The following is a 25,875-nucleotide window of genomic DNA, read 5'->3' as shown; positions in this document are numbered from 1 at the left end:
GGAAACCAAATCCGGCGACACATGGTCAACAAACAGCAACTCCACTTCTTTTTAGGTCAGTTTTTCAATTCATTTATTATTTTCTTTTCATGGCAAGTACACACAGGCCTTTTTTCATCTGCGATACCGGACCTTTCAATTAATTCATTATTTTTGTTTCATGGCAAGTACACACGGTCCTTTTTTCATCTGTGAGACCGGACTGACGCGTTTCGGCGAATTGCCTTCTACTGGTCACTATGGGTTCTACATTGTGTTCATTAAATACTCTGTCCCTTCTCAATGTTGCTGACTCTCAATTGACCACTAGAGTGATTTTGTGTCTTGGCTCCTGTTCACTGCCATCTGCAATATACCACATCATGCTTAAAAAATTTCATTGTGCTTATGATATAATTTTATATATGCATTCTTTGCATATCGCTTGCTTTTTCCTTCAGTTGTTTTTTCCCCTTCTTTTTAATTTATGTCATATTTTTTTTCTTTTCTTTCTCTTTTTTCCGACGTATATTTTATTACATTTTTCATTATTTTGTAATCCACACTTTTTTTTTTTCAATCAAAAAAAGGTATATGAATGCTTTATTATTTGTTTTCCCATTTTCTTAAATAATACAAAAAAAACAGGGAAAAACAGGAAACCAAACATTAAACGCAACGATGATTTACCCAAATGCAACTTCATAGTTATACACACCACATATCCTGTATGTTATTCCTTTTTGTTATTTTGGGAAGCAGATCCTATGACAATAATGCAACACTTTAAAGTGTGGTGCAGGAAGGTGCAGCATGCCCAAATGCCATATATAACTGCCCTTCATCATTCTCGCTTATTGTTTCTCTCATTCTTTTAAGACATTCAAATATAAAGTGCAAATGCGTTAAAGTGCAAATGCGTTAAAGTGCAACATGCCCGGGGATCATTTGTCTTATCCCAATGGAAGCAGCATATTCAAAAGTGCAATTTTCAAAAAAGTGCACATTGCAATTTTTAGATCCTTCTTAAAAAGAGAGGCAGCTTATGAGAGAAAGTGCAAGTTCGTAAGAGGGCTACATGCAAGGTGATTTTACCTGCCCTGAATGGACCAGCAGCAATAAAGTGCTATGTGCCCAGGGATCAATATCCCTACCCGAGAGAGCAGCATATTCCAAAGTGCATTTTAGTGCATAGATAACAAACTCCGTGTTACATGTCATCCTTTCTTTGATCGGCACTGTACGGCCATCCATTGTGCGATAGCTCTTGCTGTTTATCTCATATTTACAGGCCTTACATGAGTTTCACTTCACAAAGCCTTCCTGGTTCCTTGATAACCCTGATCGCATTCCTTGTTTATTTCCTTTACTGATATAGTGACTTGAGCTCAGAAGATCACAAGGATCGTACTTTTTTCGATAATCGTGGGCCTTTTTCAAAGATTTTACTTAGATGTTCGTCATTCTTTAGAACACACAAATGTTTTTGGAGAACCTTCTTAATGCTAGTTTGTGCCAAGTTGTTACTGTTCTCCTCCTGGAACCTTTGGGAATAGAGAGATTCCATTCTCGTTTTTTCTTTGGACCTGCTTTTCTCATCCTCGAGAACAGTTATTGGATATCCTCTCTGTCTGAACATCCCGAACAGCCTACACACGTCATCATAAAGTTCTTCCGTGGAGCATATCCTCCTTGCTCTCACCATTTTACTATAGGGAACACTCCATTTCAATGCAAATGGGTGGCCACTGTTAGCGTGTAAAATGGAGTTGGTTGCAGTCGGCTTTCTATGGATTCTCGTGGTCAGAGCGTTCTTCTTGACCTCCAACTTCACATCCAAAAAAGTACAATGCTGCTGGCTCAATGCACATGTGAACTGTAGATTACACTCATTCTTGTTCAATTTAGTCAGTGAGAGCTCCAGATCCTTTTCACTGTCCTCCCACAAAATAAATAAGCCATCAATAAACCAGGTGCACATTGCTACACTTTCCATGTGCATGTGGTTTTCCTCTGCCCAGGCTATCTCATTCTCCCAACATCCCAGGAAGAGATTCACGTAGGAAGGAGCGAAGGAGGTGCCCATCGCGGACCCTGTTCCTGTTGACAGAACTTCCCATCAAATGTGAAGATGTGTGTGAGACAGTACTTTAACATGTCCATCAACATGTGTGTGTGTTCCAGCCATTCCACTGGCCGATCTGAGGAAATATGAATTTTGTGATCAGTTATGTCCCCTATCGTAGACCCCAACGGCTCCATGTACATGCTATACGTACATGTATGTTCCCTCCTGCTCCAGTTTTGAAGACGCAAATATATGTGCGTCCACCGTCAACATGTCCTCTTTCAGATCCACTATGAATGGGTCAGATATTCCTTTTCTAAGTATGAAAGGCCACCGACTTTATGTGGTTCACTTTCCACATTTTTACAGATTCAGGCGAGTAGGCCCGAATTCTGTCATCAAGCCTTTTCCTGTCTTCTGCCTCTGAAAGCTCCAGTCTGAGCCTGCATCTGTGACCATGAACTTTGTCTTACTCCCTGCGCGGCTAACGGTGCCTGATCCAGCCCGTCGCCTGCCAAAAACTGTATTTCACCTTCAAGATTATCTCCTCCGCCCCTCATCCGATGCATTCCTGTCTAGTAGTTTAGGTAAACATTCCTCCAGCTACCGTGCAAAGGGCCAGGCCTCGCTGTCCTCATGCAAGTAACTCATAGCCCTGTTACCATGGAATATTCCTACCCCCTCGCATCTAGTGTAGACACTTAGACGCTTGTACACGCACTAACAGTCAGTATAGTCAGTATAGAATAAGATTCTATCCTAAGAGACCTCTCTTTTTGGATAACACAGTTCTTTAAACATAGGATATTAGATATGATTTGGGATTAGGTTGACATAACCCCAGACTTCTGTCTCCACATGTAGAGCTAAATGTCAAGTCCCTTTCTCCCTCTAGTTGCACGTCAATCACACGTCATGCGGCTGCGCACGCATCTCTGCCAAATATTTCTGCTGACATTGCAGGATTCTCTTATGGATCCACCCACTTATGACATCATGTATAATGACGTTTTCTAGTTACGCATGCATATTATATTTTGTCTTATCAGTTGATACGCCTACTACATCTGTTTCACTGTAATGCCTTTTCTATAAAAATGATTACCTGTGAATAATATATGCCCTTCCTTCCTGAACTTTCGTGGTGATGGAATAGAACGCCAACAATTCGAATTGTATTCCTTTGTATAGGAATAAAGCCTTTTTTAAACCTCTAATACCACGGATTCTGCCTCTCATTTTACTGAGTTATTCTTAATAGACTTTACCGCATAAAAAATAGTACCGGTAACGAAATATTTACCACAAAAATTGGCGCCCGAACAGGGACACTTTCTCATCTCACGCGCCGGCGGTGCGTTGCAGGCCCGGTCTCCTGCCACAGCTGAACGGACAAAAACGCGTACCCGCAGGATTTCCTGTATCTCCCTCCGGCCAAGCGGGGACGACTGAGGCTGCGATCAACACCCAGACGAGGCGGTGAGAAGTGCGAAGTATCCCGACCAGAGCCTAGCTGAGAGAGCAAGATCCGAGGTATACAGAGACCCGCCAGGTTCCGAAGTTCCGAGTCCAGTCCGGTCCAGTCCAGTTTCAGTTCCGTTCCGAGGCCTTCCGTTCCGAGCTACCCGGTGAGTACCATTACCGGGGAGGCATTTAACGTGCACATAGTCTGTGCAGGTCAAGACGGGTTTGGGTACACAAATCCGGTCTGCACTGTTTTAGCAGTGTATCTGTACTGTTTAGCAGTATATATAGTATGTTTTGCATATAAATAAGTATTATCTAGTGTCGGTATAATGTCAGTAACTAGTTTTCTATTAGTTATCATTGTTCGTAAAACTGTTAAGTGTTAAATGTTTTAAATACGTTCTATATACTGTGGTGTGAATGACTGTTCATTATTGTGTTTTTATAAAGTGTGTCCCAGTCATAAGGTCTAAAAATGCCGCTCTTCTCGAAACTAAGACAGATCAAAACTAGAAAAGGTGTACTCGAAGAAGCTGTTCCCATCCCACCTAGGGACACTCCAGGGTACTTTATGTATCATAAGCATGGCCTAGATGCCGTATTATTTCTTGATTTATGGGTGGACTACACCAAAGAATTACCAGAGAGTCAGAGATGGCCCGCAGCGGGGACCTGGGATGCAGATTGCATCATGAGAGTAGAAGAAGAATTATGGAAAAAGAAAGCCAGACAGTCACAGAAAGATGCCATTGAATTATGGCGTAAGGAATCATATAGACGCACGGAAAAAGCACTCAGACAGGAAGAGAAAGGTAGAGAGAATTCAAATAAAACCCGAGAAAATCTATTACTTGAGGAAGGGGGAGCAAGAATCAGACCAAGTAGATACAATGGCTTATGTAGGTAGAGGAAGATCCCATAATAATACCAGAGGTTTTAACGACCCAATACGTCCAATACGTCCAGAATGTAATAGACATCTTCCAAACCCTATGCTAAACACGAAATCCCCTGAACACTTATTCCAAGCCGCTGATAAATTACTCCGAGATCGAAGGGGATACCACGTGCTTGATTCCATGGACGAACAAGAATTAGCCAGGTCAGCAGTACAATGGGCTGACAGTCCCGGCGAATACAATGATGATGTACTTGCACACACGTTTCTGAATCTAGACCCATATGAACAGCTAGTATATACATGATTCAACACCTCCTTATATTATATAAAGGCCAACACTCCGATCCAGGACCCTTACCTGACATATTGACAGAACTACTCACGAATATATGGAGAGGGTCAGGTACTGATTTGATTAAGGAAATTCTAGAATCCCGAAACCAATATTTAAATTTCGTATGCCCAGAACACGTTCCAGTTCCCATTATGGGAAGAAAAATGTATCACATAGATAGACAGAATCCGTTACGCGAAGTACACCCAATTAGAGGTGCCGGTGATAATTTTACACGCGTGTTTGTGTACACGCCTATAACTAAACTGGAATTATTAGAAATGAAGAAAGTAGTACCCAGCCATGACAAGGACCCAGCAGGTTTCCACCGTGAGATAAAAGACATGTTACTCATGGGAGAGTATACCTACCCCGATATTATGAAAATATTAAAGGTCCTATTACCCGCCGGTGTTTATGAGAAACTCAAAGAAAAGGAATGGGAGGTGGGAGACCAAAAGATAGATTGGACAGCATTAGAAAACGAAGAAAAGGCCCGAGCTGCAGGAGCAGGGCTTGGGGAAAAGACTACAGCACTAGCAGGATTACTAATACAGGTACTGCCACGTTTATTAACTACGAAAAAGGAAGACTGGGGTGCGATCTCAGCCTGTAAACAAAAACCAGATGAAGACACTAGTGATTTCTATTCCCGATTTGAAAAATGTTTTAGTATAAACAGTGGCATAAAAGCCAGTAGTGAGTCATATCCACATCTGTTTGTGACAAAATTAGTTGAAAATTCTCTGCTACAAGTCAAGAATAGAGTATTGAAATTCGAAAGTACCTGGCAAGGTAATACCCCATCACAGATGCTACAGATGTTACAATATCACCACAATAGAATTAGAGAAGAACAAGAACACGAACAAAGACGTATGAAAGATACAAAAATGAAAATGCTTGTTGCACAGTCAGTTCCAGCCGATAGTCATCAAAAGGGTGATTCCGCAGGTCCTGCAAAAGGGACATGCAACTATTGTAAACAACCAGGTCATTATATACATGATTGTCCAGTCCTGAAACATAATATTGCCACAGGTAGAACACATGAGAGACCACGTCCACCTAGACAGGATCAGAATCAACAACTAATGCCTCAGCAGGCACAACCTAGGTTAGCTCCGCAACAACTAGCTCCGCAACAGGCAGCTCCACAACAGATCGTAGCACCACCACAAGCGCAGCCTGTCGCTGCAACACAAGCAACAACACAACAGATGTATCAGTACGCACAAACAGATTATCCCGATTATCAACGATACTCATGAGATAGCCTAGAGAGGGAAGTTGGCTTACCCCTTATAGAGGTTCCAGTAGACCAAGAGGGACCTTATGTACATAGTGAACTATTAGGGGAAGACAGAAAGTTTTTACTTGATACAGGGGCAAGCAGAACAACTATAAGACGCAGTGAAGTTCCAGGGGCACCCCTCTCAGGCTCACAAAATATTTCCCTTGGATTCTCAGGAAAACCTATAATAAATGACGTAGCACAACCTCTTCCACTTACAGTCGGTCCATTAACACGTACTACAGATTTATTGCTTACTAAATCATGTCCAGCAAACTTGTTAGGTATAAAAACATTGAAAGCTCTAGGAGCCATAATATGTTGCTCTCCGGAAGGAGTACGACTATTTTTACGTGACTTTAAAGGTCACTACGTATCCAGAGACATGGATCACCGACTGCAGAATTTACCTACACATTTATGGGCACAAGGCCCCACTGATGTTGGTTGCATGAACATTACACCATATCGAGTCACACTAAAAACAGGAGTGGTACTACCACGAATGCGACAATACAAGTTACCACCAGATGCTGTAACGGCCTTTCTGCAAATCATTGACGAGCTCATTGCACAAGGAGTGGTTGTCGAAACCGACTCCAATGTATGTAATTCCCCGATAATTCCGATTCTTAAAAGAACGGATCCAAAAGCTCCGCCAGTATACCGATTAGTTATTGATCTGCGCGAATTAAATAAATGCATTGTACCACAATACCCCGTGGTCCCAGACATCTCTTCATTACTCACAGCTATTGACTCAGAAGCAACGTTTTTTACTGTAATTGATCTCAAGAATGCTTTCTTTAGTGTCCCAATTGATCCAGACAGTCAATATTTATTCGGTTTTAGTTTAAATGGACGAAGTTTTAAATTCACACGCGCACCTCAAGGATTTACAGAAAGCCCCAGCATCTATAGCCAAGCACTAAAGCGAGAACTTGACAGTATCCACATGCCAGTTAACACTGCCTTGCTTCAATATGTCGATGATCTGCTGATCACCGCCCGAAGCGAACATGAATGTGAAAAAGCGTCACTGACGGTTTTAAAATTTCTGGCCGACAAGGGGCAAAAGGTGTCCCCTTCCAAGCTGCAATTCTGTGTCCAGCGAGTTGTTTACCTTGGGCACTCGCTGTCCAAGGAGGGAAGGCAGCTTACACCCGATCGCATCCAGTTAATTGCTAACATGCCACCACCCAAGACACAAAAGGAGGTGCGGGCTTTTATAGGCCTCACTTCATACTGTAGGCAGTGGATCCCTCAATATGCATTTCTAGCAAAACCACTCATCCAATTGACAACACAGGAGGCAGCCACATCGACTGTCCTCCCTTGGACTCCAGAACATACACATGCCTTTGAAAGCTTAAAGAAAGCTTTATGTCAAGCACCTGTCCTAGCAACACCATGTTACAGTAAACAGTTTACACTCTTTGTTACAGAACGCGAAGGTACTGCTTTGTCAGTACTCACTCAGGAACAAGCAGGATCACACAAGCCATGTGCTTATTTCTCTAGTACATTAGATCCAGTAGCTCAGGCACTTCCAGCGTGCCTGAAATCAGTGGCAGCAACAGCTTTAGCAATCAGACAAAGCGATGCCATAGTGTTAGGACATCAATTAACAGTACAAGTACCACACGCAGTAGAGGTTCTCTTGAACCGCACACAAACACAACACTTGACTATAGCAAGACTCACCGGTTACGAATTAACATTGTTTCAGCCACACATAGAAATCAGACGTTGTAATACGTTAAATCCTGCCACACTGTTACCAGTAGGCGGATCAGATCCATTGGCACATGATTGTGTCGAAGTCATTACTATCACGACGAAACCCAGACAAGACTTGACAGATATCCCTTTGACAGATCCAGACTTGACATTATATGTAGATGGGTCATGTATGAGAACAAGTACAGGAGAGTTAGTGGCCGCTTACGCAGTCACAACAGACACTGAAGTCATTGAAACAAATTGTATTAACACTTTGTCAGCTCAAGCAGCAAAGATCATCGCTCTGACACAAGCCTGTATTCAAGCCACAAATAAAAAAGTCAACATATACACAGATTCACGTTATGCATTCGGAGTCGTCCATGACTTCGGCGTACTGTGGCGAGAGAGAGGTTATTTAACTTCTCACGGTGCCCACATCCAACACGGACCCCTCATTCAAGCCCTATTAGACGCGATTCATCTACCTACTACAATATCGATTATGAAATGCAAAGCCCACACAAAAGTTACCGATATCATTTCCCAGGGTAATGACCTAGCTGACAGAACAGCTAAACAGACTGCTCAGAATCAGACTCACACAACTGACATGACAAAGACAATAGTCCCGACACCAACACATTGCATGACAGTTAAGGATCCCGCCCTTGATGTAATTGACATACAGACACATGCTACACCAGAAGAAATAAAGAAATGGACTGAATTAGGAGGGATCCAAACAGATCAAGGATGGATGACGAAGGAAAAATCTATATGGTTTCTTCCCGACTCAATGGTCCAAGTCATCATTAACACTATACATAGTCCAGCGCACCTAGGAGAAAAAGCTATGCTAGACAGCATTCAACACATTTGGTTCAACAAACACTTGCGAGCCGCAGCGAAACAAAAAGTTCGTACCTGTATGATATGTTGTCAGTTTAATCCAGGTAAAAGCATCCCCGTAGAGCAGGGTGGATTCCAAACTCCCGATCACCCTTTTGAAGTCCTCCAGATGGATTATATCCAGATGGAACGATGTCGAGGATTCAAATATGTTCTCGTAGTTGTCTGTGCTCTTTCCCGTTGGACAGAAGCATACCCGGTTTCAGATTATACTGCCCCGACTACTGCCAAACAGTTAGTTCGAGAATTCTTCCCACGGTACGGTTTACCACGTGTTGTCTACTCAGATAACGGCCAGCCGTTCTCGTCCGAACTAATGAAACACGTTTCCCTTCTATTAGGATACCAATGGAAATTCCATTGTGTCCGACATCCCGAGGCGGCAGGTCTCGTGGAACGCCATAATCAAACTCTGAAAATTAGATTGTCCAAAATATGTAGAGAGAAAGGAGTCGATTGGATAGTAGCCTTACCAGTTGCGCTCTTTTACATGAGAATGGTAGCACATTCTCGAACAGGGCTATCCCCGTATGAGGTGATCTTCGGTAGACCACCAAATATGTGGGGGACGCCTATACCTCGTAAAATCACTGATGTTGACTGTAATATGCTGACAGATTACCTGGCTTCCTTGATGTCCGCACTACAATCTTGTCGTTCACAGGTATCTGCAGCTTTTCCCGACAATACTGAGGTGAAACCCCATGACGTGGTTCCTGGGGACTTGGTGTTGGTCAGGAATTTTGACCGGAAGACCCAACTGGATCCTAGGTGGAAGTCACCGAAGTTAGTTCTACTTACCACAAGGACAGCTGTGAAAATCGAGGGAAGGAAAGGGTGGTTGCACTCGAGTCATATCAAGAAATTTTATGGACTACCATCCAGCGTAGAGACTCAACCCTGTATTCCCTCACAAACAGACTCAAAGCTCCCTTTGGCTGAATTAACGAAACCAGAACTGTATAAACTAAAATTGAGGTCCAGTAAGTCAGACAATTTGATTGTTTAAGTCCTCTCCAAGGTGAATCGGTTGAATTTGTCTCTGACATGTATCCTCTGGACCGGAATAGAGAAAGAAATAATCAAATGCTGCTCAAGAAGCATGCGTATTGTAAATCATTTCGTAGTCATTGTACAGTAACATTATTAATTTTGTTTTTTCTAAGTCTTCTGATCATCATTGTCAGCATCCTATTGCACATGTATTACCCTATTCCTAAGCGTGCTTATAATATAACTGCAGAACATTCTTTTAGTGAATTACCTCCACATGAATTGTCTTATAGATTTGCGCTGCGCAATAACACTTTCATTAGTATGCTACATCATTCCCATCAAACCAGCAATGCCACAAATTGTTGGATATGTGGCCGACTTCCTCCCTATCAGAACTATAAGGGAGTTTTGCCCCTCTTTCCCTATCCGTTCACACACAATGGCTCCTGTGGAGCATGGTTTAGTTTGATCAATTCCCTAGATTCGAATTCCGCAGTTTATCAAGACAACTGGGTATGGGGAAACCTGAACTTAGTTTTGCTTAAAGTCTGCTACCCTAACAAGGAGGGACTTCCCAAAAGAACAGGAACTGATCTAGAAAATGAAGTATATGGATTAGGTAATTTTACACTTAACCTCATGATCCTGAACGTTGAATCTGAAGCTACACCAATCTTGCCCGCCATGTCCGTATTCCCAGTAAAAGGGGAACTATGTATAAGAAAGAATGGCTCCATACACATGGGCCATAGTAAATGCACCACTGTAATAAAATTCAGTGATCAAGGCAAGTCTACATTTAGAGCTTCTCGTCATTCCTACTTTATATGTGGCCAGACCGCATATATACGCCTACCTTTAGATTGGGATGGTACCTGTTACATAGCATTCCTCCTACCACCTGTTTTCCTAGCTCCTCCTGATTATCATAGAAATACTCATTTAGTACACAATAGACAGCAGAGAGATCTCCCAATTGTCGATTACACTGAAACAGCATGGGAAAAATACACAGATTTCAATAAAGGTTTCTTTCCCTATATAGGTACAGTCACTAATAGTAAGCGGATACGTAGATTAACCAGAACCCTCGAAGCAGTAGTGAACGAAACTATTTCCGCCTTAGGCAATTTAACAGAAGAGCAGTCTGCTATGAGGATTGTTGTGCTTCAAAATCGTCTTGTCCTTGACGTCATCTTGGCCGATAGGGGCGGAGCTTGTAGGGTCATCGGATCAAGTTGTTGCATTTTCATACCAGAAAATTCGCCGTCAGTATATAAAGCCATAACCCGCCTTCATAAGATTGTAAGCCAGATACACCAGAGTCCAGGCACCTGGACTTGGTCCGGTTGGTTCTGGGGCGTGTTGTCAGCCTGGGGATGGAGAATGCTCTCCTTCCTAGGTATTGGCTTTCTCATACTATTCAGTTGCTGCTTATGTCTACAATGTGGGCCAGCGATTTGTGGTCTGTGTGCCACCTCGTGTATCCCACATCCAAGTTTTTGTTCGAGATCCCGGAAGAAGAAAGAAGAACAAATGATGCTATATGAACAGATTGATGGATTGATGAAGATCGATATCTCCTAAGGGTCCGAAGGGGACAAGGAGGGAATGAGGAAATATGAATTTTGTGATCAGTTATGTCCCCTATCGTAGACCCCAACGGCTCCATGTACATGCTATACGTACATGTATGTTCCCTCCTGCTCCAGTTTTGAAGACGCAAATATATGTGCGTTCACCGTCAACATGTCCTCTTTCAGATCCACTATGAATGGGTCAGATATTCCTTTTCTAAGTATGAAAGGCCACCGACTTTATGTGGTTCACTTTCCACATTTTTACAGATTCAGGCGAGTAGGCCCGAATTCTGTCATCAAGCCTTTTCCTGTCTTCTGCCTCTGAAAGCTCCAGTCTGAGCCTGCATCTGTGACCATGAACTTTGTCTTACTCCCTGCGCGGCTAACGGTGCCCGATCCAGCCCGTCGCCTGCCAAAAACTGTATTTCACCTTCAAGATTATCTCCTCCGCCCCTCATCCGATGCATTCCTGTCTAGTAGTTTAGGTAAACATTCCTCCAGCTACCGTGCAAAGGGCCAGGCCTCGCTGTCCTCATGCAAGTAACTCATAGCCCTGTTACCATGGAATATTCCTACCCCCTCGCATCTAGTGTAGACACTTAGACGCTTGTACACGCACTAACAGTCAGTATAGTCAGTATAGAATAAGATTCTATCCTAAGAGACCTCTCTTTTTGGATAACACAGTTCTTTAAACATAGGATATTAGATATGATTTGGGATTAGGTTGACATAACCCCAGACTTCTGTCTCCACATGTAGAGCTAAATGTCAAGTCCCTTTCTCCCTCTAGTTGCACGTCAATCACACGTCATGCGGCTGCGCACGCATCTCTGCCAAATATTTCTGCTGACATTGCAGGATTCTCTTATGGATCCACCCACTTATGACATCATGTATAATGACGTTTTCTAGTTACGCATGCATATTATATTTTGTCTTATCAGTTGATACGCCTACTACATCTGTTTCACTGTAATGCCTTTTCTATAAAAATGATTACCTGTCAATAATATATGCCCTTCCTTCCTGAACTTTCGTGGTGATGGAATAGAACGCCAACAATTCGAATTGTATTCCTTTGTATAGGAATAAAGCCTTTTTTAAACCTCTAATACCACGGATTCTGCCTCTCATTTTACTGAGTTATTCTTAATAGACTTTACCGCATAAAAAATAGTACCGGTAACGAAATATTTACCACAGATCTCTGATAAAACTTGTGCATGCATGTATTCCCTTCTCATGCTCAACTTAAGTTTATAATGACATGACATCCATCGTCACCATGATGTACTCCTTTTTCCATGGGATGATGTCCAGTTATTTCAAGAAATCTGTACTGTCCCTTAGGTAGGAGGGGAGGCTAATTACATACTCTTGTAGGAACAGGTCGAGGAATCTAGAACTATTTTCCAGTAATGACCTGATGGAGCTTACTATTGGCCTTCCGGTGGATTCACTGTGCACTTATGAATCTTTGGCAAGAGGTAAAAAGTGTCCAGTCTTGCAATTTCTGTACGAAGATATTGCAGTTCCTCCCAGTCCAATAGGCCCACTTCAAACCACTCCTTCAATTTTAGATGGTATTCTATTTCCAAGTTCAAGTTCAAAAGCTTTTATTCGGTTTGCATGAATACAACCATATAAGCTAAACAATAAAATACAATGAAATATTATTCCGCATAATCTTAAACAGTTTAAAAAAGGTTATTCCTGAACCGGCCCTAGTATCTCGCAGGGAATGGTAGTACACTAATCATAAATACATCAATAAATAAACAAGTATTACATCAATTAAGGATAAAATCAAACATATGTCAATACTACATATATGAAAATACTCGGTAAACATTGATTTTCAACAGAGTATAGGGCTCCACCTCACTGTAATAAAGTGACCTGTGCATAAGTGCAAAATAAGCCTCAACATAGTATGTTATGCAGCAATTTGGAAATAAAGTAAAATAAAATCAAACATATGTCAGTACTACATATGTTAAAATGCTCAAAAGACATTGATTTTCATCATAGTAGAGAGCTCTCTCTCGCCATAATAAAGTGACTTGTGCATGAATGCAAATTAGGCCATAACAAAGTAGAAAACACTACCTCGCTATAATAAAGTGACTTATGCATAAGTGCAAATTGAGCCATAACAAAACACAATTTCACATTGTTCATATTATTATAGATTTCCTAGCAGCTCTACATTCCAAAATAAAAAGTGCGACATGGAAGCAAACATCTGAGCTCTGAAGAGAACATAATAATTTCATGGCATCTACTGTTAAACGAATATTATATTTTAAAAGGATAGGTTTCAGATAAAATTTCCTTAAAAATACATAAAATTTACAAAATAACAAAAAATGACAACAACTTTGTTTGGAAACATTGTCACAAGGGCACTTTAAGTTAGAACCTGCCCCGATTACGGGAAAGGATACAAGATGGTGTGCAATGCCCAACCTTAAACGCACTAGTACAAATCGATGCGATTGTCTGGTCACGTCCACCAAATATGTCTGAAGTCCACTCTTAAGGTTTAACTGCCTGTGAAATACAGAGGTCTTTTGGATCCTAAGCAATTTATTTATTTCTTCCACCTTGTAAAGCAAAAATGAATCTTTTATTTCTTTTTTGGAGAACGGTATTACATAATCTGACTCTTTAGAAATAGTAAAATCAAATAATATGTTATACCAATGGATAATATAGTTCAACCACGGAATGCGGGAACAATGGTCTAACTTGAGGCAGTCTTTAATTATAGACTGTGTAAACTCAGTTTCCTTTTTGTGCCAAATTGAACGCCATAGTAATAAAGGACGTAAGGCAGCCAGATCTGATATATATTTAAGACCAGTTTCTTGATGTATTAGGTCAACTGATGCTGAGGCCGGGACACATAGCATTCGTTTAAGGAAATTATTTTCATTTGTTTGGAGTTGGGCCGTAGAGGAATAACCCCATAATCCAGCTCCATACAAGGCTGAAGAAACACATCTTGCGTTATATATAGTTACCATATCTTTTATTCTATGGTCCCCTATTTTTGCAGCAAAAACGGAAAATACCATTGATATTTCTAATCACTTTATGTCTAATGTTTTCTTGCTCATTAATCCATTTACAATTTCCATCAAAGCTAATGTCTAAATAGCAAAAGGTCTTAACAGCTTGAATCTTTGAGCCTTCTAAAAAGAAAGACCGCGGTGACTTTAATTTCTTACCACATATCATGGTATATGTCTTTAGATTATTATTCAACAATTTCCTGCCGTTAATGAAATCTATAAAAGCATCAATAAGGCGTTGAAGACCTAAAGAGGTACGTGAAATTAAAACAGCGTCGTCCGCATACAACAATACAGACACAACAGTATTATCTATTTTGGGGGCATCAGCCGGGATATTATTTAAAACCATGGCTATTTGATTAATAAAAAGGGAGAATAGGAAAGGTGCCAGTACACATCCTTGTCTGATACCTCTTCGCACATCAAAGAACGGGGTTCGCTCACCAGTAGACCCATATCGTACGCTGCAGGAAAGTTTCTCGTAAATCCTTGCTAAAAAGAACACAATCTCTTTTGGTGCCCCCAATTCGAGCAATACTGACCAAAGGAGCGAGTGGTCCACTAGGTCAAACGCACTGCTCAGGTCTGCGAAGCATAAAAACAGGTTTCCCCCTTTCACCACTGTGTATTTATTAATTAGTAGGTCCAGATTTAAACATTGTTCGATGGTCCCTAGGCCCTTCCTAAAACCATATTGAACTGGAGTCAATATTTTTGAATCTTTGGCCCATGTTTCCAGTCTTTTTAGAAGCACCCTACTCATCACTTTGATTGACGAGTCCAGTAGTGATATCGGGTGATAGTTACATGCTTCAGAGCGCGAACCCTTTTTTATAAAGTGGAACAATTAATGATTTGGCCCATGATGTTGGAAAATTCCCCATAGCAGCAATATTAAAAATTATTGTAAGGATTGGTGCCCAAAGGTCAATTTCGTCCTTATATAAATCAATCGGAACACCATCCGGTCCTGGTGCCTTGCCCCCTTTACTGTTTACCATCCCTTCGCGCACCTCCTCGACACTAATTGTTAGTGCTAATGTAGGCCACGTAAAATCATTAGGTAAAAAAGAATTTAAAAATACCTTATCCGGATTAAAAATGTTAGAAAAGTGTTCAATCCATTCCGTGCAATTAACATAAGACGTCAGTTCAGGAATATGATCATCCTTTAAAAAAGGGCTATTTACATTTTCCCCAAAAAGTTTTGTGTTATTGGTTTCACTTGCCATACTTAATTTGTCCCAGGCATCTGATCTCATCACCTTTTTGTGCGCCAAAACAGCTTGTTTATAATCGGTTCGCAGCTTACGGGCAAGTATTTGGTTACTGGGCTTAGTCCTTAATGCTGATTTTAATTTAAATAATATCTCAGTACATTCAGAATCAAACCACTTCTTTCCATCTTGTTTCAAACCTTTAGTATTTCTAGTTAAGATGCTCCTATTTGCATTATTTATATTAGAAAATTCCATACATAACATTTTGGGGGTAGCCTCTTCACTAAGACAGTAATTAATACTGTCTCTGCATGTACTGACCACATCCAATTGTATCTTATGTGGGTCCACGCCATCCCACTTAATTCTCATACCATTCGTCCTAATAGGGAGGATATCTAAGATTGTATGAGCAGTATTAGTCAATCTGTTGCCCCAGGCCAACAGAACTATAGAGATACTATTGTGGTCACTAACCACCTGTTCTGATATCCAAAGGTTCGTATATGGACTATTCTTCGAGATTAAGATATGGTCTATATTTCTATTTGCATTCCTACCAGTAAATGTTGGACATTTGATATGGCCCTTTATCATAGTACAATCTAACAGATCAAGATCAAATTTTGCCATTAATGTATTCAGGGTCATACCATATTCACAATGTGGAAAATGTAACATCTCATCCTTAGTCCCCACTGCAATAGTATAGGTCTTCATAAAGCCACATGAGTTAGAATATGTAGCGGGGCACGCCTGCCCACAGAATAACCGCGATTTTATTGGAAATATTCAGTACCCTATCTATCTCTTTTTCCAGTGGATCTAAAGGAGCTCCCCTGTCTTTATGAAAGTTGTTATTATAGTGATTAATTAGCACCAAATCCTTACCCTTTGGGAACGATAGTCGCAAAACTTGACTATGATTACCAATAAATGAATAGGTTACAATTTTACATCCAATCAATTTGGTGGAAATAAGCATCAGTAATCCACCCTTTGCTCTACCTATTAGGGAAGGTGTAGCATTTAAACAATACGATGTATAGCCTTCGACTGTGACATAGTCTGTGCTCCATGTTTCTTGTAAGCACATTATATCGCTATCGGAGGTGATAAAATCCTGCCAAAAAGGTGTACCTAATTTTTTCCCGAGACCTGCAATATTCCATGTTGTCAGTGTATACCCTTCTTGTGTTATTGCTCCTTTAGAATTATTAGAGTTTGTGGGCACATCCACACTCGTTAAAGGCTCTGTAGTTGTACTAGTGGTTAAAATACCAGTCTCATTAATAACCAATGTCTTACTCATCGTAATGGAATCCATAAATAAAGAATGAGTATTACTTATTTCGCTTCGTCTTGTTGATAAATTGGAACTCACCATCCTCCCCAAGTCAGTGGTCCCCGCTATATTTTTGTGTCAATCATTGACCTCCATTTGGGTCAAACACTGGAATCTATTATATAGTGGTAAAGGGGATCGCACTGGACGGGTTACCGATATTGTGGGCAACCAGTTGTTGCTAGAATGGTAGGCCATATGGTCAATGACAGAGTTATTTACCAACGAATGTCTATAAAAATAGGCAAGTGGCAATAAAGTTGTATTAAATTCCCGGCAAGAAGGTGGAGGGGCCCTAAGTAAAGTTTTATGGGCCCAGACCGGTGACCTAAAATTAACTATGATACAGTCCCCATCAAATATTTTCATTGTGGGACCTATCCAACCCACTCTTTGTGTAAGTATAATCTGATCTGCGCCTAGTGTTGGAAAACCACAATTTTTAGTTAACCAATGAAGGGTTTTATTTTTGAGGGTTTCGTTAGTTTCAAATTGCCCTTCCCGTAATCTGGGAACATTACAAAGAACTGTGACATAAGCTCCACATTCTGGTGGTAAATTCATTACAGGTGGTACGGTGTTACCTTTAAAATCTTCTAGGTGACGTATGCCCTTTATCTGATCTGTTGTTTGATCCCCTTGTTTCCCATTGCCTTCCATTAAAGTAACACCATTTTCCATCAATGCTTTGTCCTTTTCTTCACATCTTCCACCATCAATAGGACGACTAAAATTCTTACTGATGTCTTTCCGTAAGTTATTTGGAGCTATACGTTGTGTAACTGTTCCCCCTGACTTATCCTTGGCACCCTCGGTCGTATGTGGGACAGATTCAGGCACAACCTTATTTAGAGTGGGTACAGATGGGGGGGGGCGACTGTTAAGACTTGAGTAGTCTTAGTTGGATAGGGAGTTTGTGTTATGTGTTGTTCAATAAGACCTACCCTAGCTTCAATAACATTAATTTTCTCACAAATTGGCCCCAAGAGTGTTGATAACAGCGTCTCCAATCTTTCCCAAAAACCCTCTTCACTAACCTCGTTCTTCTTTTCATTAAGCTGACCATCTGTAACACTTGACTGGCCTTCACATATTTCCCCCTTTCGGCCTAACGAATTCAGTGCCGTTTTAGGAAGTATTCGACTGCCTCTACCCCTATGTTTATGTACAGGCTGCTCCTTATTGATGTGCTTTTGTTTACTTTTGGCTTTTTGCCCTCTAGTTCTAACAGACGAGCTTTCAGCATTTGTCCTGTCCGTACATATAGTGTTAGTCAGCAATGGGGTATTGTTACCATCAAAGTCCGTTGGATCATTAATAAAATGGAGTTATATACTTAAATCCTGCTCCTGCAATACTGGTGTAGTAGAAAGTCTGCTTGCCAGGGGGGACAAAACCGAGTGCAAGATGTGGTTATTAATAAGTGTTTCGGGATTTTTATCTGCACCTGGAAGTCCGGCATATGATGTCATTAACATAGAGTCAAAGGAATTGACCATTACTGTAGATGAATTAACAGGCAATAAAGGTGGGGCTGAGCCAATAGGAAGCGAGAGGCGTCTTTCCGTGTTCTCTATCGCTGTGGCAACTACCCCAATAGTCTTTTGTAGCATCCTGTCTATGGCTGTTAGACTTGGGAGAGGGTTATTTGTAGATTTGTTCTGCCTGGTGTTAGGGCGGGATTGTTCAGGGGCATTTTTCCCCATTTCTACTAACTACACCAACAATATCTCTGTAACAATAGCTAATATATATAGGATGATGGTTCACTGGACCCATAACGAATATATATACCCAACCAAACCCGTAGTCACCTCAGCGTTTTGTTCCAAGGGTAGGCTGGTCTTATCTCCACAACGGGCACACGTACAACGACCAGCCAAGGGGGGAGGCCCAGCCCTGCCTCTACCTGCCCTGGACGGCCACAGATGGCCCGCCCTTTGCCCGGCGCTGCCCCGCGACGCGGGGGCCGTGCCGATATTTAAAGTGCCTCCGGGCGCGAAGGTAGCAACGCCGGCTTCTGGCTTCCGGCGCTAGGAATCCTGGGGATTGAAATCCCCCTCCACACGGCGGCCACAAGAGTGAGAAATGCGGCAGCGGGAGGGAGAGGAAACAGCCACAAGGAGGTCAGTGTATCATGCAGGGTCCCACAGGCTAGTTACGACACCCGCTCCACCGGGGCCGTGCCGATATTTAAAGCGCCTCCGGGCGCGAAGGAAGCAACGCCGGCTTCTGGCTTCCGGCGCTAGGAATCCTGGGGATTGAAGTCCCCCTCCACACGGCGGCCACAAGAGTGAGAAATGCGGCAGCGGGAGGGAGAGGAAACAGCCACAAGGAGGTCAGTGTATCATGCAGGGTCCCACAGGCTAGTTACGACCATTTTATTCAAAGGGTTAATTTTCAAATGGGGATAATGCTGGGGATTATTCAATTGCCTTCATACTTCTGTTACATATGTCACCTGGTCCATTAGGACCATGTTCCCTCCCTTATCAGAGGGTTTGATGATGAGCGAGGATTTGTTTTTTATTCATTGATGTTCTTCCAGTCCTGAGATGTAAAGTAACCCTTCTTGTAGTCAGTTCGCCAACTTCTTTGGATGTTGTTCAGATCAACGACCACCAGCTCCTGGAAGATTCCCAGGTGGAAGTTGCGGGCAAAACTTGCTCCCTGTTTTGAGACCACTGCCCACAAACTCGCCTGTTGTGAAGCCAATGCCCTGTAATTTTTTGGTTGGCAGGTCAGTGGTGGATCCCCCTGTTGCTGTATCCACTGTCTGATTTGACTGGTCCAGGTCCTGAATACTCCGTAGGTCTGGGATGTTTGCAATCTGGAATGAGGAGAGCCTACTGGTTTCCATTGCGTTGTGCTTCATTTGATGGAATGTATATAGCTTTAGCTTTCTCACATATTTGTATATTTCAATTCTTGTGCCTACGAAGTCTGGACGAGATTCTGGGCAGAATGGTAAACCCAAACTGAGCAACCGTAATTGATTCTAGTTTAGTGTCACTGATTAAATATTGACAACTAAGGGCTGAAGGTTTTCATTTCTCCAACAACGGATAATGAGACTGAATTCCCAAAATGAAAAGAAAAGCAAACTTAACCCTACCAGAAACAGAGTTAACCAAAGATGTGCCACACACATTATACACATTTGTGAATCACAGAAGTACAAAAAATTGCTTCATCAATGAATAAAAACTTGTAAAAAAGATATATGTAGAGATATACATATATAGAGAGGGGGGGGGGGAATTCGGTTAACTTCAATATATAAATGCACACATGCACCAAATCTGTCCAATACTGGTCTGCATTAAAACAGCTCATGGCAACTATAGTCCTCTTGAGAACAGATGGAGGTTTATTTTTCAGCAGATGCTCTGACAAAAAATAGTTTTATAGGCTGTCCCCGCCCCCTCCTCGCCCTCTTGTCCCTCTCATCTCGCCTTGACGCCGTTCGCTCTTCTGGGTCTTGCGGCGGGTTGTCTCGTGATCTCGTTTCTCCCGGTGAGTGTTGGTGGTTGTTGAGAGCCAGAGTCTTTTGTGGAGCGGCGGATGCTGCGTTTCTTTCCGCGGCAATTACCAGGCCTCACATAAATGTCAAGATAACTCGTGTGATTCATTATCTTCCTGGAGAGCGAGCAGGATTTTGTATAGTTGAGGTTTTGACTTCGGTGAAGTTCGTGCAGGGGGTTAATATGCCTGCTGCAAAGAACGTGTGCCAAGTAGATTGCAGAGTGCGTATGATGACCCCCCCCCCCAAGGGACACGCCTCTGTGGATGCCATCCTCGGGGACACCCACTGAATACCTGCTCAGGAGGGACTCTGTCTGAACCCTCCCCCCCCCAACCAAGGGACACAGGGACACGCCTCTGTGGATGCCATCCTCGGGGACTCACACTGAATACCTGCTCGGGGGAGGGTGGGGGAGGGAGAACCTCTGTCCGGCCCCCGGCCCCCGCCCGCCTCCTAGGGACACGGCTCTGTGGATGCCATCCTCTGGGACACCCTGGTCAGTGCCGGTCGCTCCTCCCGCCGCGTGGCCCACCTGCGTGTGCCCAGTCCCCGTTTGCCGCCACCACTGCCGCCACTGCCAGTAACTGTTTCTTGGATTGTTATTGTATTTTATTATTATTGTATTGTGCCAGTACTCTGTTTCTCCCGCTGTTGTGCCCCTGACTGGTTTGTCCGCTCCATCGCTGTTTTTCTCCCGCTGTTGTGCCCCTGACTGTTTGCCTGCTATCGCCGTTTTCCTCCCCCTGTTTGTCACTGTCGTGCCCCTGATTGAATTTCTGTTCTCTCCGTTCTCCCGCTGTTCCACCCCGCTCCCCGCTCTCTGCCGCTGCTCCCCTGCGGCCCCACCCCCGTTCCTTCAGCCTCACCTCGCATCGCTCCCCTCCCCACTCGCCACCCCGTTCCCGCCTCCCAGCTGCTCCTCCCTCACTCCGCCCCCTCCACTCTCCATTTATGGCAGAGTCCGCACGTACACGCAATGTTCACGCGTAGCGGGTGCGCCAAAGGCAAGTCCGTCTGCGCCTGTCCGTGCCTGGACTGCGCCCAGCGCCAGACCCCCTGCCCCCACAGATGCCATCCCACCCGCCGGACGTACGACACCGCCACCCTCAGCGCACTCAACACCGGACGCCTCCCCGGCTGCCACCACGCCACCCCAGGATGCACCCACGGACCCTTCACCTGCCAATCCTGCAAGTTCACCTGCATCCGGACCTGCAACCCACCCGCACCCGCCAAGCCAAGCACCAACAGCAACCACCTGAAGTGCATCCTGCTCAACACCCGCTCCGTCCACAGACACGCCGTGGAACTATGGAACCTGCTAGACACCACATCTCTGGACGTCGCCTTCCTCACGGAAACCTGGATGAACGCCTCCTCAGCACCCGACATCGCCATAGCCATCCTGGACGGATACAAGATCACCCGGAGGGACCGCGTCAACCGGACTGGAGGAGGCATCGCCATCGTCCACAAGAACACCATCCGCATCACGACCAACTCCGAAGACACCCTCACAGCCGCCGAACACCTTCACTTCCAGATACACACCGACCCCAAGACCACACTCAGAGGCACCCTCATCTACAGACCCCCAGGACCCCGCACACAATTCAGCAAAGACATCGCAGACTTCTTCAGCCCACACGCCCTCCCCTCCGCTGACTACATCCTCCTAGGGGACCTCAACTTCCACCTGGAAAACAACAACGACAACAACACCACCACCCTACTGGACAACCTCGGACTCAAGCAACTGGTGAACACCCCCACCCACTACGCCGGACACACGCTCGACCCAATCTTCTCCTCCAGCAAGTACATCTCCTTCAGCCACTCCACCGGACTCCACTGGACAGACCACAGCTGTGTCCACTTCAGCTTCAGAAAGACCACCACTCACCACCTCCCGCAACAGGTCCCCCGCAGGTACTGGAACAAGATCACCACCGACCAGCTCACCGCATCACTGAACCACAACCCTCCCGCCAGATCAACGGACCCCAACCAAGCAGCCCACAACCTCGCACAGTGGATTACCAACTGCGCCGACGACCTCGCACCCCTGAAAACCCATCCCAGCAGGCCCGGAAGCAAGAAAGCCCCGTGGTTCAACGGCGACCTCAAGAACTCCAAGAAGAACTGCCGCACCCTTGAGAAAGCATGGCGAAAGAACCCGACCACAAACAACATGATCGCCCTCAAGCACGCCACCCGCAAACACCACCAGCTGATCCACACCACCAAGAAGACAGCATTCAAGGAACGTCTAGACAACAACGCACACAACAGCAAGGAGCTCTTCAGTATCGTCAAAGAGCTCTCCAACCCCAGCGCCGGAAACGACATCACTCCCTCACAAGACCTCTGCGACTCACTCGCCACGTTCTTCCACAGCAAGATCGCAGACATACACAACAGCTTCGGCGAACAGATCACGCACCCCACCACTGAACCAACGCCCCCCACCACCACCCTCTGCGACTGGACCCCAGTCAACACCGAAGACACCATCCGCACGATGAACACCATCCACTCCGGATCGCCAACTGACCCATGCCCTCACCACGTCTTCAACACGGCCGACTCCGTCATCGCACCCCATCTCCGGGACATCATCAACTGCTCCTTCAACACCGCCACCTTCCCGGAGAGCTGGAAACACGCCGAACTCAGCGCCCTCCTGAGGAAACCATCAGCAGACCCCACCGACCTCAAGAACTACCGCCCCATCTCGCTCCTCCCGTTTCCTGCCAAAGTCATCGAGAAGACCGTCAACAGACAGCTGGCCGCCTTCCTCGAGACGAACGGATCCCTCGACCACTCACAGTCCGGCTTCCAAGCCAATCACAGCACCGAGACCGCCCTCATCGCAGCCACCGACGACATCCGAACCCTGCTCGACATCGGGGAAACAGCGGCCCTCATCCTCCTGGACCTCTCCGCAGCGTTCGATACGGTCTGCTACCACACCCTAGTCCAACGCCTCAGCAACGTCGGAATCCAAGAGAAGACACTGGAGTGGATCATCTCGTTCCTCGCCGGAAGAACCCAGAGAGTCCGCCTCCCCCCGTTCAGTTCTGAGGCCACCGAAGTCATCTGCGGCGTACCACAAGGATCATCACTCAGCCCCACCCTCTTCAACGTGTACATGAGCCCCCTCGCAGCCATCGCACGCCAACACAGCCTCAACATCATCTCCTACGCCGACGACACCCAGCTGATCCTCTCCCTCACCAACGACCCCGCCACCGCCAGAACCAACCTACACGAAGGGATGAGAGAAGTAGCCGAGTGGATGAAGAACAGCCGCCTGAAACTGAACTCAGACAAGACGGAAGTCCTCATCCTCGGATCATCACCATCTGCCTGGGACGACTCCTGGTGGCCCCCGGCCCTAGGCAGCGCACCCAAACCAACGGACCACGCACACAACCTGGGCTTCATCCTGGACTCCTCCCTGTCAATGACCAGACAAGTCAACGCCATCTCATCTTCATGTTTCAACATCCTTCGCATGGTCCGAAAGATCTTCCGATGGATCCCCACCGAAACCAGGAAGACGGTCACCCAGGCACTTGTCACCAGCCGACTGGACTACGGAAACACCCTCTACACCGGAACCACAGCCAAACTGCAGAAAAGACTCCAATGCATCCAGAACGCCTCCGCACGACTCATCCTGGACATCCCCCGCCACAGCCACATCTCCGGACACCTGAAAGACCTGCACTGGCTCCCCGTCAACAAAAGAATCACGTTCCGCCTCCTCACCCACGCACACAAAGCCCTCCACGACCTGGGCCCCAGGTACCTCAACAACCGCCTGACCTTCTACACTCCCACCCGCCAACTACGATCGACCAGGCACGCCCTCGCCGCCGTCCCACGCATCCGAAGAGCCACCTTGGGAGGAAGATCCTTCTCCTACCTGGCAGCCAAGACCTGGAATTCCCTCCCTATTCACCTCCGGATCACCCAGGACCACCTCGCCTTCAGGAAGCAACTCAAGACCTGGCTGTTCGAGCAGTAGCGGACCCCCCCCCCCCCCCCCTCCCCCCAGCGCCTTGAGACGCCCCGGGTGAGTAGCGCGCTATACAAATTTCTTGATTGATTGATTGATTGATTGATTGGTTTTACCTTTGGAGATAAGAACAAAAGTAAAAAGTCAACACTTGCAATGCAAATGACCAAGGCCAATCTTAACATGCACATTCTATGTATGATTATAATTCCTTTCTCATATAAAACATTTTGACAGGATGAGTCTAAAAATCGTTTCACTATCTGCAGTTTGGCTTATGTCATTATAAAAGCTTAACTTGTAACTGCATAATGTGCATGATTCTCAAACATTAGATGTGTCTGGTGTTAATGAATGTGCGTTTGTAGCATACACTGCCCCTATGTTCAATGCACTGTTTCTGTGTAAATTACTCATTTCGCGCACTGCTGTGCGTTCTAGTTAACCGGGGCCTGACTGGCCATAGCGTGCACAGGGCAATCCCCCGGTGCGCCGCACAGGTGGGGGCCGGTTTTGGGCCACTGGTGGCCGTTTTTGTTACAGGGCCGTTTTTGCAGCATAGCTGCAAAATCGGCCCTGTAACAAAATCGGCCGAAAACCGGCCCTGGCAAAGAGCTCGGCGGCACCCCCAAGCCCGGGGGGCCGGCCGAGCACTTTCCCAGGGCCGGTTTTGGTTCCTAGTCCGGCCCTGTAGTTAACCCAGGTAGTAAGTCGCGCCCATTTTACCCTGGCACCATTTTCACTGCTTAGGTTCACAATGTAAACAATGATCCACACTTTTTTCTCACGACTATGGGTACGCTCTCCGTTTGAGACTCGTGAATATACATGTGGGAAAAGCATTCATATATTTGAGATTCACAAGAATGTTCACAAGCCTTTTTCACTGTGTGTAATTGGTGCAGATGGACGGATGTTAGTGAATTTCACGAAGCTTCAACATTGTGCAGCACATTGAACACCAAGAGGCAGACTTCTTTGTGAATCAGTCGCTTAAGGAGCACTTTGCATATCAAAGGCTTGCTACATAAGGATGGCAAACTGGACACACAATAGAGTTACTATATGCTAGTGCTAGTGCTAGTCATTAAATGATTACAAATATTAACTTACAGCAGCACTACGACCAGGGAAGTTGAAAAAGGTATCGGGTCCGTGTCTCTGCGGCATCTGATTGAGGACTGACAACAGTTTGACTGCATGCCGTGGCTGTCAAAACATGAATATTGAACATTTGTCAGTATAAATCATTCATACGTGAAATTCTGTAAGCCCTCGTGGCCAAGGAAGAGGCCACAAAGCAAACAAAGAATTAATTCAACATCGCAGCTCTCAATAAAGCCACTTAAAACATCTGATAGACAAACGTAAGCGCGCATTACAGGCCCCGAGAGAGGGATTCGGTTAACCTCAAGCACTTATGC

At 44.7% G+C, this 25,875-nt stretch overlaps 1 protein-coding gene across 6 annotated transcripts in view; it reads right to left on the bottom strand.

The window, feature by feature from the left end:
• NBEA (neurobeachin) overlaps positions 1–25,875 on the bottom strand; it is a 1,788,010-nt gene that overhangs the window by 1,404,476 nt on the left and 357,659 nt on the right. For all 6 annotated transcript variants that reach the window (XM_085621699.1, XM_085621702.1, XM_085621701.1 and 3 more), the window contains exon 4: positions 25,565–25,660. In XM_085621699.1, the coding sequence (XP_085477825.1) occupies positions 25,565–25,660 (96 nt within the window). The remainder of the gene's footprint in view (positions 1–25,564; positions 25,661–25,875) is intronic.

This window comes from Triturus cristatus, chromosome 8, assembly GCF_964204655.1.
Source record: "Triturus cristatus chromosome 8, aTriCri1.1, whole genome shotgun sequence".
NCBI classification, from domain to species: domain Eukaryota; kingdom Metazoa; phylum Chordata; class Amphibia; order Caudata; family Salamandridae; genus Triturus; species Triturus cristatus.
The sequence above is the reverse complement of the archived record's forward strand: the minus strand, read 5'-3'. Positions and strand labels throughout refer to the sequence as shown.